Genomic DNA, 14,066 nt, shown 5'->3' with positions numbered 1-14,066 from the left:
CTCCCTGCCTTACACAAAACCTGTTATTACCTCCTGTGTGCCCAGCCCCAGGCCAGGCACTGGAGCTGTGGAGTTTTTGCCTTCCAGGGTATCTGTCAGTCTAGTGAAAGGGAGAGCCACAAATAACATTTGGAAGGTGTTCAGATAGAGGCTGGGAACACAGAGGAAAGAGTGACCAGCTCAACCTCTGAGGGTTGGGGGAGCTTCTCACCAGAAGGGACATTTGAGTTGGGCCTCAACCTGCGAGGATGAGTAGGAGTTCACCAGGCAGAGAGGATGACCAAGGAAGAGGAGGGAAGATGGGGAAGGACATTCCAGACAGAGGAGCCATAGCATATATTTAGGGAACAGCACGTGGCTCGAGGTCGCTGGGTGGTTAGATGTAGGGGGAGTATCTGGAGATGAGTTGAGGGCCAGCCCCTGGGGCACTTGTTATGTCCTGCCCCAAGGAGCGAGTCCAGGGTCACCAAATCCAACCTCATCAAGGGCCAGGCAGGCGAGATAAATCCAGGTGATGTGGGCCGACCCTGGAGCTCCATTCTGCTCTCTCTGCACTTCAGACTTGTAGGACCCCAACTCTTCACTCTCACAGAGAGTTGTCCCTTCTTTTGAAGCACAGCACTGTGTATCCTCACGTTCTCGCCTCTGCTAGGGACACGGGCATAGTGTTGATGGGGCCGCAGCGGGTGGTGATGGAGGGCAACCAACACTCTGCCTCAGCCTTGGAATCTGGGTGGCAGGAGGGGATGGTGGGGCCTGTAACAAACTGGTGAGCTCAGAGCCCCTGTGGGAACAAGGGCTCGAGTGTTCTGGAGCAGCCAGAAATCTGGACTTTTATGTGAAATCTCTGGATTGTTCAATGTCAGCTCCAAATTTTAAAATATGCATCGATCGAGCCAAACAGAACACATCTGTGGGCTGCCGATTTGCAGCCCTTGTTTTCTGACTGACTTCTGCATGAGAATGCTGTTACGGAGGGAAGGCGGGCTGGCCCCTTGGAGGATCTGCCTATTTGCGGGCATGGGGGGCTGGGGAGGTCCACACGGGAGGGTCAGATCAGTTCCAAAGGCGGTCTACCTTTCTGACAGGGGGGCTGCTTCACATTGAGGCCAAGAGTAAGAAGGGGCTTTGGGGAGGGTCTGTGGGCCTCTCTCCCCCTCCCTGTAAGCAACTTTTCTCTGAGGGCAGGGTCTGGGGGCTGGCTTCCCTCCATCAGTGCCCACCACCCTTAACTGGGTGTCTGTGTTGTTTCTTCCAGTCTCTATCTGCTGCTGCCTCTTCATCCTCTTCCTTTTCCTCTCGGAGCTCACCGGATTCATAACGACAGAAATGTAAGTTACATCGCCCACTGGTGAGGCATTCCAGAGCTTCTGGGGGACCCCAGATGGGAAGAGAGAGGGGCTTTACAAAGGAGAGAAACCTCCGAACCTTCTACCTCCTGTTTCCAAGCCTGTGGCATCCGTCACTCCTCTGTTTCTTAAAAGGGTTTTAAAGCCAGAGCGGAAACCAACATTGCTTTGTTAAAGCTGAAGAGAAAACTCTGGTTCCCTTCTGGGGTCAGGGAGGCACCTCCCGGGTCCGCAGATGAACAGAAATCATTTGCTGATGTCTGCCGTCCCTGTGTTTGGCCAGTGGGCTTTTCTCCCTCTGAGTCATCACAGGGTCGTTTGATGTTAAAGCTGGAAGAAGTCAGAGGAAAATGGGGGCAGCTTTCTACCCGAGGCGGTGGAGGGGGCGGGGTTCTGACATCGGAGCCTGGCCCCCCTCAACCAAGCCCCCTTCCCTGTGCTAGGCCCACACTGGGTGAGGAGTCAGCATGGGCTTCCTGGCAGCGGGTTGACGCACTGTGAATCCAACCCCAGTTCCTAGAATCATCTGTTGTTCAGATAACCTAGTAAATGCTCTGGGGCCTGTGTAACACCGAATGCCATTGGAATTATTCAGTCACAGCCTCATCAGATGCCCCTCTGAGATGAATTAGACCCAGAAGCTTCCTGCCTTCACCTCTGGCTTCCAAGCCTCTGCATTTCCACGTTTATAACCCAGAAAGTCATCACGGGGCTGGGCTCTGGCCACCCACTCCCCTGTCCAACACTGGAATTTTCTTTTGCACTCATGGAATTTCTTGGTTTCCTGTGCCTCCCTGTCAGCCACAAGACAATAGGAAACTGAAAACATAGCTGCTCAGCCCAAGGTGGTCCTTGTTGCTCTGTAACCATTACTGCTATAATCCTCAAACAGCCCTGGGAGGTAGTTGTCCCCTCTTTATAGATGAGGAAACGGAGGCTCAGAGAGGTGAGGGGACTTGTCCACTGACTTGCCCACCGCCCACCCACCCCCCCCACCGCCCCAACTCGTTTCTGAATATAGCTTCCGCCCTCCTCCGACGTGGGAGAGTTTGTCTTCCCTGTCTGTCTGATCCTGTTTTTAACCCTGATGGCATCAAAGCCCCAGGAGCCTCATGGAGTGTTGGAAAGAGCACTGGACAAGGCCTTGGGAGATCCAGGGCCAGGTCCTTGCTCAGTTACCACCTGCTCTGTGACAGGCGGCAAGTTGCCAAACCTCTCTGGGTCCCAGAATTTCTGGCCAAACAAGAGAGGGTACATCAGAGGCAAGGCTTCCTTCCAGGTCTGAGGAAGCTTGTCTGCCTCCCAAGATATAGCTCCTTGACCAGGCCGGGGTCAGACAAGGAACTCTGTTCCCCCTGGACTCTGTCCCAGTCAGGTGTGCACGTTTGGGCCACTGGATATTTCACGGGTCATCCCATTATGATTTGGAGGTGGAAGCAGGGAGAGCAGCCAGAAATTGAGACCTGCTGGCATTATGAAGGACCTACTGTGTGCCGGGCACCTGCTGGTCTCTCCAGGTCACGCCCCATTCCCTGGGAGGGGGGCTTCTGTGCAGGCCTCTCATGTTCTGAGCCAGGTGAGAAGCGGTACCCAGGTGACAGCAACAAGGAGGGAACCCTGACCGTATCCCAGGTGCCAGGTGCAAGGCTTTACCTATTCCAGGCAGGGACACGAGCAAGTGCAAAGGCCCTGAGGCAGGAATTACCTGGTGTATGTGAAGACAGACAGCTGGTGTGGCTAGAGCAAAGGAGGCAGGCAGGGAGAGGAGAATATGGAGCAGGTGGACCCGAGTCAGGCCAGGCTCTGTACACTGCCATGGATTAATGGCGATCATCCTTGGTCCTGAGCCCTCAGAGGTCAGGCATCAGGTCTGTCCGATTCACTACCATGTGACTCCATGCTCAGAGAAGCCAAAAATGCAGGCGGTGGACACAGATGGTCCACAAGCAAACGTAACGGAATGTATCAATTAGTGATAAGGGCTCGGAAGCAAAAACAAAGCAGGATAGGAGCTAGAGAAGGTATGGGCTATTTTGTGAGGCTTTAACAAGATTATTTACCTTCAAAGGTGCTCAGCATAGTGCCTGATATACTTTAAGATGCATATCCCTTCAGGCATTTACTCATTTCATATTTCTTCCCTGTCTCACGGGAGAAAGGTTGTAAGGCCACTCAGCACCTGGCATGTAATGAGTACTCTGTGAGTGTTAGTTTTTTTGCCTCCCCCTTGAGTTAAGAAGGGACCTCCCTCACCTCCAGCTGACATTCTGAGAGGCAGTTCATTCAGCCAATCATCAGCTTAGCCGATAATGAGGCAGAGTGCGGGGCAGCACCCCGACAGGTGAATTTGGACGTCAGAGCTGGTGACTGCAGCAGGAGGTGACTACAACAGGAGGTGACTGCAGCAGTCACTCTTGTGACTGCAACACACCCCGCTGCTGTGTGCAGGGCACTTGAGCAAGCCGGGACAGCTCACTCCGTTTACCAGGGCAGGACTCACTTCTTTCTCAAGAGCACAGTGTGTTCCCACTGCTCTGTCCCCTTTCCCTCTCCAGGACTTCCTGGCTCCTGGGGGCATTCTGAACATGCTGGTCCCACCACACCCCCGGAGAGGAAGAGGGGCCATTCATTCAGTGTTTGCCTTGTGTCTGGCCCTGGGCTAATAAGCACTTCCCCACCGGCAGTGAGAGGGCTGGGGAGAGGCAGAGCAGTGGGGGTGAGAAGAGAGACCTGTCCGGGCCAGAGGCTCCATCCATGATGATGCGGTGACCCTAACGCCTCCTTTCTCTCTGCGGCCTTGTGACCAAGGTGCAAGAGTTGCCCAAAGGGCGTCCTCGCGGGCGAGGGCTCCACAGGAAAATCCAGAGGACAGAGGATTGCACCTTGGGGTCCTTCCTTTGTCAGAAGCTTCTCCGACCCCCGGGAAGCCCTGCTGATCCGGGAAGGACCGCAGGTCACAATTCTTTTCCTTTTCTGGGTGGCTGGCCCTCCCTGGCAGTTTTGTGACCACAGTGGGTTGGCCTCCCCACCCCCGCCGTGAGATTGTAACCCAAGGAAATGAGGTCACCTCTGGTTGGATCAGCATCGCTCTAATGCTGGCCTGTGGTTATCAGTGACATAAGAGGCTATTCTGGCCCGGCCCGACGGGGAGGGAAACCTGTTTGGGTGATGGGACTTCAACCTGGACATTAATTATACTTGGGAAAGTGGCCCCCCAGGGTGCTCTGAGGCTCTGTGTTTGTAAGGGAGCGGCATCCTGCTCCTCAGAGAACGTGGCCACGGAACATTCCAGTCTGTGACTCCCCAGGCTCTGGCTGCTCTTAATTATTAACACGATGAGGATTTATAATAAGAAAATGTAGTAACTGGAACTCTCCATCGATCATTTCTAGCTTAATACAACTCAGACTTTTCAGCTGTGATCTGCAATAGGCAACCCCATGCCAGCCACCTAAGCTAGCCTTTTACAATGCTCATCTTACTTCAAGGCCACAAAACCCCGTGAGCCAAGGACTGCTGCTGACCTTAGTCTCACTTTATAGCTGGGGAAACTGAGGCACCAGGAAGCTAAAAGCACAGTGCAGTTAGTAAGTGGTTAGAGTGAGAGTCAAACCCAGGCCTGGGGCTTCCCTGGCGGTCCAGTGGTTAGGACACTGCACTTCCACTGCATGGGGCACAGGTTCGATCCCTGGTCAGGGAACTAAGATCCCACATGCTGTGGGGAGTGGCCAGGAGGGAAAAAAAAAACCAATACACCCAGGCCTGTCTGATGCCAAAGCCTAGAATTGGTACCCAGACCCCCGTATCCCGTCCTTTTCTGCCCAGAGCATTTTGGAGCCCCGCGGACACGGCAGCTGCCGCGTTTTGGTCAGAATAGTTCACTGGGAGACTCGGATGCGCCCTTCTGGGGGGAGACGGCCTCACAGGCAGGAAGCCATTGCCCACCGAGTTGGAACTTGGACGTTACCTTGAACTGTGTCCTCACACGCTCTAGTAGGAGGCCCAGAGTGGGTAGGCCGGTAACTTAGCCAGGAGGAGGAGCTCGACGGCTCCCTAGGAGCCCAGCTTACCCACTCTGAGGCCTGGATTGTGAGCCAGGGCCGGGTAGGGAGCCACGGTCATCACGTGGAAGAGCAATGGGAGGCCTGAAGGCTTCTGAGCACCGAGTGATGGGATGGGGTTCGTGCCTCAGGAAGATCGCCTCTTGCAAAGATGGGTTTGGGGCGGGGTGACCCTGGAGTCCAAGGCCTGGTGAGGGGGCTGGGCAATGACCCAAGGCAGAGGGGCTGAGGGTCCCAGGGTGATGGCTTTGGAGAAAGGGGTGGGGGCAGGACTAGGTGGCTGCAAAGAGATGCTTTGGGGACATCTGCCTGGTAGGTAATAGGTACACTAACTTCCACCTGGAACGGTCCGGATTTAAAACTCAAGGTCCCGGAGAGCTTGCTTGCATAACCTCATCCCTCCCCTCCCACTCCCACCCCAAGCCTTTTACTGCGAGCCTCACTGCTGGGTAAGTTTCCATTAGATCAAATTATTAAGCACGGAGGTCAGCGACTTTGGGCAGGAATCCGAAGTATTCAAGTGCTCTTCTAAAAGCAAATAAAATTGTTTTCTGTAGATGTCATTGGACTCACGCCTCAGCCTAGAATTTCAAGGCCCTCCGTTAACATTCCACCTACTCTCCCCCCACCCAAACCTCCCTGGTCCCTTTCTTCCTCTCTCCCTACATGGCCACTGCTTACTGACCCCCATGCAGTCCGACGCAGTCTGGCGTCCCCCACCTGGAATGTGCCCCCGCCCCCCCGCCCCGAACAGAGGTTGCGAGCACGAGCTGTCTGCTGCCGCTCAGGGAGCCCTCGTCCGGGGCAGAGCTGCGGGTGGGAAGGAGGCGGATGCTGCAGCTCCTGAGGTGTGGTGGGTAGAGGCGACAGAGGGAGGCTTGAGGGACACAAAGGGAGTGGAGCCCTTAGCACCTCCTGTCCTGTAGGTACTTGGGCCATGGGTGGTGTGGGGTGGGCCTCTGCAGATTATCAGAAAGATGGTGGCCCCTTCATCGCAGGTCTGCTTGGGGGCCACCTGCCTCTCGGTCTTTCATTGATCCTGCCCCACCCAGTGGAATGTGGTGGAAAAAGCATGGTTCTGGGCAGCAGTGGCTCCAGCGTCCAGTCCTGCCTCTGCCTCTTCCTGGCTGTGTGATCTTGGTCAATCTTTTATCTTCCTTCCTCTGAGCCCAGTTTCATCCTTGTGAAAAGAGAACAGTAACTCCTATTAAACGCTGGCTTGCTGTTTAAATGAGATAGTACTGATATATGTGAAAGGCCCCAGCACAGTGCCTGGCACCAGCTGGGTGCTCAGAACCGGGACATCTTGGATTAGTTATAAGCAAGGCAAGCTGTTGTGTGGGCCTTAGAATATACCAGGGACCTTGCACACATGTTTCATCCTCACCACAGTGCTGTGAAGTGGATCCTGTCGCTGTGCCTGTGATTATCAACTCGGTAAACATTGTGATATTAATAATAACAATAAAAGTAGTGAACATTCATTGGGCACATACTGTTTTCTAAGATTATGTCTATGGTTGTCCCTATTTCACATCTGGGGAAATTAAGGCTGGTGAAGAAGGCAAAGCCCCTTGTAGAAGGTCAGCCAGCCAGTGGGTAGCAGAGCTAGGATTTGAACCCTGAGAGCATGGAAATCCAACACGCCGCCTTATTCTCTTTACCCAGAGGGGCCTGTGCTCTGTGCTAGGCCCTCAGACACAGATGATAGCATGCACACCCCTGGCCCCGGGACAGCCTGCAGCTTTACTGCGACTCCTCACACAGGCCTGTGAAGTAGCTAGAACCATTATCCCTCTTTTTCTCCTTTTCTTCCTCCCCTCTTTCCTTTTATCCTTTCCTTCTTTCTCGTGAGGTATGTGTATAATGTACAAACGGCGAAGCGCACGAATGGTAAAGGTGAGGCTTGATGAATGCTTGCCTGTGTTCCCACCCGTGTCACCATCGCCCCATCAAGACAACACGTCTCCACCTCCTGAGAGGTTCCCTGGAGCCCCCTCCCAGTCACCACCACCACCACCACTGTTCTGACTTTTATTACCATAGATTGGTCTTGCCTATCTTCAGACTTCATAGAAAGCTTTCCCGGTTTTACAATTGAGGAAACCGAGGCTCAGAGAGGCGAAGCAACTAGTCCCAGGTCCCCCAGCTTCCAAGTGGCAGAGCCAGGAGGTGAGCCCACATCTGTCTGCCACTGCCCCATGGGTTCTCATCACCCATGCTGGTGACGGGAGGAGTCAGGCCCACAAGAGCCCCCACACAGCAGTGGTGAATCCACAAGAAGCATTGATTTTCCCTCCAGGTGGGCTGATTTCTAGCCTCCGTTTGCCTTTTAAAATCAGTTCAGCCAGTAACGTTAACTAGCCTTGGCAGGCACCTGCGAGTGGTGCTGAGGGCAGGCCTGCAGCGCTGGCATGGGGTGGCAGGAGCCCAGGGGCCCTGGAACATTTTCCTTGGACATGGAAGGCGGCTGTATTGACCTCACTGGGCAGGCGGCACAGGTGATTGAACGGTGTTGATCCTGCGGCCCGGAGCCCTTCCGGAAGGTGCCTGGGAGCAGCCAGTCCTGGCCTTACGTAACCAGACTGGCCCCAAGCTCTGCAGGCCGGTGAGTTTTCCATCTCCTCCCCAGCACTTTGGCCCCTTTGTCTGGGGCAGCACTTCAGCCCCTGGGAGCCTGGGCTCCGTGGGCTGGGAGAGGCCTCCTGGGGCCTCGAGGGTGAGCTCACCTTGGTGCCACACCTGGGATTCACCTCGCTCTGTGTTGAGGTCACCTCCAGAGGATTGCCAGGGGATGACATCATCCCACAATCCCTCAGTGATGTGCAAGGGCCCAGCCTCCCAGGTAGGAAAGGTGAGTAGCTTCAAGGAAGAGTCTCACTCAGCTGGGAAGGGAAGCTGGGGGCGCTCCCTCCGTGACGTTCTGTTAATCACTCAGTGATCTCATTACTCAGCAAGCCTACAGAGCTGCGAATTAAGGCAGGGGTAGAAATTGGGCACTGAAGGCTTAAGAAAGACCGTTTGGCTGTGAAGAAGTTGATTTTCCTCCAGCATAACCTCCTGTGGTCCCCAAAGCTCCTCTGCCACTGGCTCATTTGTTCTTCCTGATCTCTGACGTGGGCCAACGCTATGAGCCTGCCAAGCCCAGTCCCCTGTCTCCTCTCTCACACCCTGTGGCCTCAGAGGACAAGGGTTCCGCTCAATTTCTCCTTTGACCCTGGATGCTGAGGACGAGAGGGAGGGGAGGCAGCATGAGCCCTGGAGAGCCTGGTGGAAGGCAGACCTGAGCTGGGGTTCCATCTTGGCCAGCTCTTGCTGTGTGACCTTGGGGATGGAACTCACCTTCTCTGAGCCTCAGTTTCCTGGTTCTAAAATGGCGATCAGCGGAATTCCCTTGTGGTCCAGTGGTTAGGACTCCACGCTTCCACTGCAGGGGGCACGGGTTTGATCCCTCCCTGGTCAGGGAACTAAGATCCTGCATGTCGCGTGGCACAGCCAAGATACATAACTAAATAAAATAGGGATCAGGACATTTCACAGGAGCAGAAGGGATACGATGAACGCATATAGGCCTGACTGGGGCCTCTCCTGGCTTAATGGCCTGGAGGCCCAGCAATCTGAAGGCTAAACCGAGTCTGTTGCTCTCTTATCTCTGGGAACATCCTTGTGACCCCCACAAGGAAACAAGCTCTAGGTATCTTTCTGAGCCTGCCTTTTCTTGTTAATTGAGCATCAGCTGTATCACACTAGGAGCCAGGGGCACAAAGACAGGGTCTTAGTAAAGATGAACTGCCCTTGCCCTGGCCTGACCCTTTCTTTCACAAAGAAGTGGCCACTTACAAGGCTCTCTTAGAGACCAGTTGTTCAGAGCTGACAGTCCTTTATTTTACAGCCTGTGGACAGGACCCACGGGGCCTGATTCATGTTTAAAATAACCACAGCCCGGCCACCTCAAGCACTGCCCCGTAGCTGCCCGTTAGGCTGGCCTTTAGAATCGGTGCCCACTCCCCACGGGGAGTTTACCTGGGAATCAGAAGTGAGCTTCAGCCACAGCCATCTGGTGTCCACTCAGCAGCTCCTCGGCGGTGTCTCCAAGTCACCTTGAGCTCGGCACGGCCGTACGGGACTCGGTACCTTTCCCTCCCCAATGGTCCTGCTTCTCTTCCAGGGGCTCCCAGCCCAGTTCCAGAAAGAAACGTGGCCGTCTGCTTGCATGCCTCCCTCGACCCGCCCCTGTGCCCTGTCCATCAGCGAGTCCTGGCTGCTCCGTACACCGTACCTGCATCCCTCCCTCCTCTCCATCCCCACCACTCTGGGTCCAGGCCGCCATCTCTGACCTGCACCACTGCAGCAGCCTCCCAGGTCTCCCTAGTGCACAGGGCCCTCTGGTTGGTCCTGAGCCTCCAGAGGGATCCTGTCAAAGTGCCAGCCTGACCGTGCTGCTGTGCTTAGGATCCAGTCTGACGGCCTCTGGCCCACCTAACCTGGCCCCCGCCCTTCTCCGACTGCATCGCACCCACTTCCCTTTGCTCTGTGCTGCAGCCGTGGTGACCTTTGTCCAATTACCCCAACGACCCATGCCCTTCCCGCTTCCAGACCTCTGCAGTGCTGTCCCGACGACTCTCCCTCCCTCTTTGCCAGGACAGCCTACTCATCCTTCAGACCTCAACTCCCAGAGACGGCGTCCCAGCCCACTCTCCCCAGGGGTCCATCACCCCATGAGTCCCTCCCACGGCACCCCACAGCTTTCCATCAAAGTTGGGATAAGGTGTTTGTTTAGGAGCTGAGTGGTCTCTCTAAGCTCAATGAAGGCAGAGACCGTGTCTGTCTGGTTCCTCGCTGTGTCTAGTGCCTGACAGGTAGTAAGCGCTCAAAAAGTATTTGTTGAATACTTAGCATATTGCTGACAGATCCCAGTGTGGAGCCATTGTCCCCAACAGCAGGGTGGCCTAGCTGTCCAGGCCACCTGCCCACACTGTGCCCCCCCCCCCCCGCCCCGCCTAGATGCCCACGTCCCTGTCCCTGAGGGCTGCAGGTATGTTACCTTACATGGTAAAGGGAACTTTACACATGTGATTATGTCAAGGGTCTTGAGGTGGGGAATGATCCTGGGTTATCCAGCTGGGCAGGATGGAATCACAAGAGTCCTTACAAGAGGGAGTTAGGAGGTCAGAGAGGAGAGAAGATGCCCTGCGGCTGGCTTGGAAGATGGAGGAAGGGGCTATGAGCCGAGGCCTCTAGAAGCTGGAAAGGGCAAGAAAACCGATTCTCCCCAGGAGTTCAGCCCTGCAGACCCATCTCAGATGTCGGACCTCCAGAAGTATAAGAGAATAAGTGTGTGTTGTTTGAAGCCATTAACTTGGTGATAAGTCATTCCAGCAGCCCCAGGAAAGTAATACGTGTATGAGTCTAGCTGTGTCTAGGGCTTTGTGAGAGCCTGGGTGAGGATGAGTACCCAGAGAATCCGCGACTTCCCAGCCGGCTGGGGGGTTGGGAGGGTCGGGGGCTGAGTGGGGGGAGCTCAAGAGAGGAGGGAGTCAGGAACCGTGTGCCTGTTGGTACCAGGCCCTGATCCCTAGAACGGTCTCAATTCTCATGTGAGTGTTCAAAACACCCCATTAACAGTGGGTGGTGGTATCCCCGTTTAACAGAAGGGTTCACAGAGGTGAAGGTATCTGCCTGAGTTCCATAGAAAAGTGGCAGAGTCAGGATTGGAAAGTGAATCCGTCTGACTCCGTGCTCTTGCCGCCATCCCGTCCAGTCCTCCTCCCCTCCTTCTAAGGGGTAAGGCCCACATTTGGAGAGCGCCACGGAGATGGGAGCCCTGCCCCACCCCACCCCCGTGCCTGAGCAGGTCCAGGCTTCCCCCAGATGGGAGTCTGGGTTGTCTGAGCAGTGGTCACCAAGTGAAGTGTCCCTGGCTGTCCCCTGCAGCCGGGATGGGTGTCCCCATCTCAACAAGGCTTCTGTACTTGTCTCCTTCAGTGTGAACGAGTTGTACGTCGATGACCCGGACAAGGACAGCGGGGGCAAAATTGACGTCAGCCTGAACATCAGTCTACCCAATTTGCACTGTGAATGTGAGTATTCCCAGCAGCCCTCTGCTCCGGCAAGACACTTCCTCTAGACAGTGCTGTGTGTGCAGAAATGGCGAGATGACCGGGACAAGTTAAGTGGATGGCAAGCTGCAAACAACGGGCAGCAGGAAACTCTCCCCACTTTTGTGGGGCAGGACGTAATCAAGTGTGCACGCACTTGGATGTTTTTTGGAATAAGAAAACACAAGACACTGCCAACGGTTTATCTCTGGAGAGTAGCCATGTTGCAGGGTGGGGGTGGGGTGGGGCGTGGTGTCTCTGAGGTCACGCTCCCAAGAAGTAAAACGCAGATTTTCTGCAAGTGGCTTATTGAGAGAGGGCTCCCAGGAGGAACCTGTAAGGGCATGAGGGAGGTGAGAAGACAGGCAGAGGTGCGTGTTCAGCTGACGTCTAATTGCGGCCTGATCCCACAGGGAGCCGTGGGGTGTGAATGACATCGTAGTCTGTCTCGCCTGGTAGCAAGGGGGCTGGGCTGTTGGTATCCATATCCTCGGCTGATGGGTACAGGGTGGTGTGGGGGGATGCATCCCAAGGCAAGGGGACCTCCAGCCAGCCAAGAGCAGTCGCCAGGAGAAGGATGCAGCTCTGAGCTGTTAGCAGCCGTGGGAAACATCCTTTTTGCCTTCACGCTCCATTGTGTGTCTGTGTGTTCTGTTTTGTTTTGTTTTACTTGGTGTGTTTCAACCAGAATGAATTACCTGTGTAAAACAAAACCTACTGGGAGTCTGGTTTAGAGTCAGATTCTGGCTCCTTTGTTTACTAAAACTGTGTGACCCTGGCTGAGGTGACCCCTCCGAGCCTCAGTTTCCTCAACTGTGAAATGGGCATAGTGCCCTCTCTTGCTTGAGGTTGTTGGGAGAATCTAATGAGCTGGTCCCTAGATTTGTTAACAAGCAGGCTGGGTTTCCAGCTGTCCCTCTGCCCCAGCCTGGCACGGACCCCATGCAGGCCCTTCTCCTCCTACTCCCTCCCTTCCTCCTGAAAGGCAGAACATTGGGCGGGTCTGTGGCAGAGATAGGGAAAGATTCAGCTCTGTTATTGCTTTTGGTGAGAATGACATCACAGTTTTGAATGCACAGTGGGCCCCGAGCCAGGAAACCTGTTGAAATGGGTTGGTTTTATTTTTATTTTTTCTCTTTCTCTCAGAAAAATAATTTGTCTGGCAGCTTCTCATTCAGGAGTTGGTTGTGTCTCTGGAGCAAAGAAATTCTTAGGCCAGAGGACTGGGACCAGGGGGGCAGGGGCAGGAAAGGATGTGGTTCCAGGCTCGGTTTCTGCTCCAGGTGGTGGCCCAGGAGGGGTGGGCGACCTGAAGCTGCTGGCTGTGCTGATCCACCGGGCCCTGCCCACCCCAGCGGCTCCCACTAGAGCCCCGCACTTAGGCTTTTCTTTAAAAGAACTTCGAATTTTTATTATAGGAAAAAGAAAATGCGTGCTCACTATTATACCTTTGGAAAATCCAGAGCAGCAGAGAGAGAAGTCACCCATAATTCCACCCCGGCTGACAGCATCAGTTGACATTTGATGCTGTCCCATCCGGTTGGCCTTCCGTTCCCTGCATTTCTAAACATGGCTGAGATCATGCTGCCTGTGCATTCTCAAATCCTGCTTTTAAAAATAATCTTTTTCTGGTAAACAACTAATACAGGGATACATTTTTTTATTTTTAAAAAAGATACATGTTCAAAATACAGAAATATATAAAGAAAAAAGTAAAAGAAGGACGTGCTTCCCACATGTCAACCACCGCAGAGGAAGCCCCTGTTAGCATTTGGGACCCCTTCACTCACCCCTATGTATCTCTGTCTGTCTGTCTGCAAACATATGTCGTGTTTGGTGGTTTGTTTTTTTTTTTTTTCTTTTTACATAATTGGGACCCAACTACAGGGAACCTTTCTGGGATTTCTTGTTTTTTCCATTTATATCTTGGAGCTGTTCTTCTATTACTCATAATATTAGTAAAATAATAACTACAGCTGCCATTTATTCAGCTCTTACTCAGGGGCGGGCCCTGTCCAGAATCCTTTGGCCGTGTTTGTGCCTTAAGATGAGAGGTGCTCTAGCAGAGTAGCCAAAGGGTGTGGGCTCTGGATCCAGACTCTGTGGGTTTCAACCCAAGCACCACTGCTTCTTAGCTGTGAGGTCTCAGGCAAGTTACTTAACCTCTCTGTGCGTCAGTGTCCCCCGGTATAGGATGGGTCTGATAATATTATCTTCCCCACAGGGATGTTCAGATGGTGCCTTCTTATGGAAAAGGCACTTGGAAGAGTGTCTAGCCCATAGTAAGTTCTGTTTTATTTTTTTAATCCTCGCAAACCTAGGATAGATCAAGCAACTGAGGCACAAAAAGGTTAGGTGACTTGCTCGAGGTGCCACGGTGTAGGGGGCAGAGCCAGGAACCACAGGATAGGACAGACAGGACAGCCCAGACAGCCCCAGAGCTCAGACTGCCCCTCCCCACATATGGGTTTCGCTCATTCCTTGTACCCGCTGCACAGCATTCCGGAGGGGGCTGTACCATTGACCAGTCCCCCGTTGACAAGCAGTTGGGTTGCTTC

At 54.0% G+C, this 14,066-nt stretch overlaps 1 protein-coding gene across 3 annotated transcripts in view; it reads left to right on the top strand.

Annotated features, from left to right (window-relative positions):
• The window catches only part of ERGIC1 (endoplasmic reticulum-golgi intermediate compartment 1), a 106,277-nt gene that overhangs the window by 56,663 nt on the left and 35,548 nt on the right, over positions 1–14,066 (top strand). For 2 of the 3 annotated variants that reach the window (XM_067732836.1, XM_067732837.1), the window contains exons 3-4: positions 1,259–1,331; positions 11,396–11,490. In XM_067732836.1, coding sequence (XP_067588937.1) covers positions 1,259–1,331; positions 11,396–11,490 — 168 coding nt within the window. Of the gene's footprint in view, positions 1–1,258; positions 1,332–11,395; positions 11,491–13,732; positions 13,791–14,066 lie in introns of those variants that run through there. The other variant, XM_067732838.1, reaches the window with a different exon arrangement.

This window comes from Pseudorca crassidens, chromosome 3 (genome assembly GCF_039906515.1).
Source record: "Pseudorca crassidens isolate mPseCra1 chromosome 3, mPseCra1.hap1, whole genome shotgun sequence".
Classification (NCBI taxonomy): domain Eukaryota; kingdom Metazoa; phylum Chordata; class Mammalia; order Artiodactyla; family Delphinidae; genus Pseudorca; species Pseudorca crassidens.
Note: the sequence above shows the minus strand (reverse complement) of the source record. Positions and strands in the feature narration are given on the sequence as shown.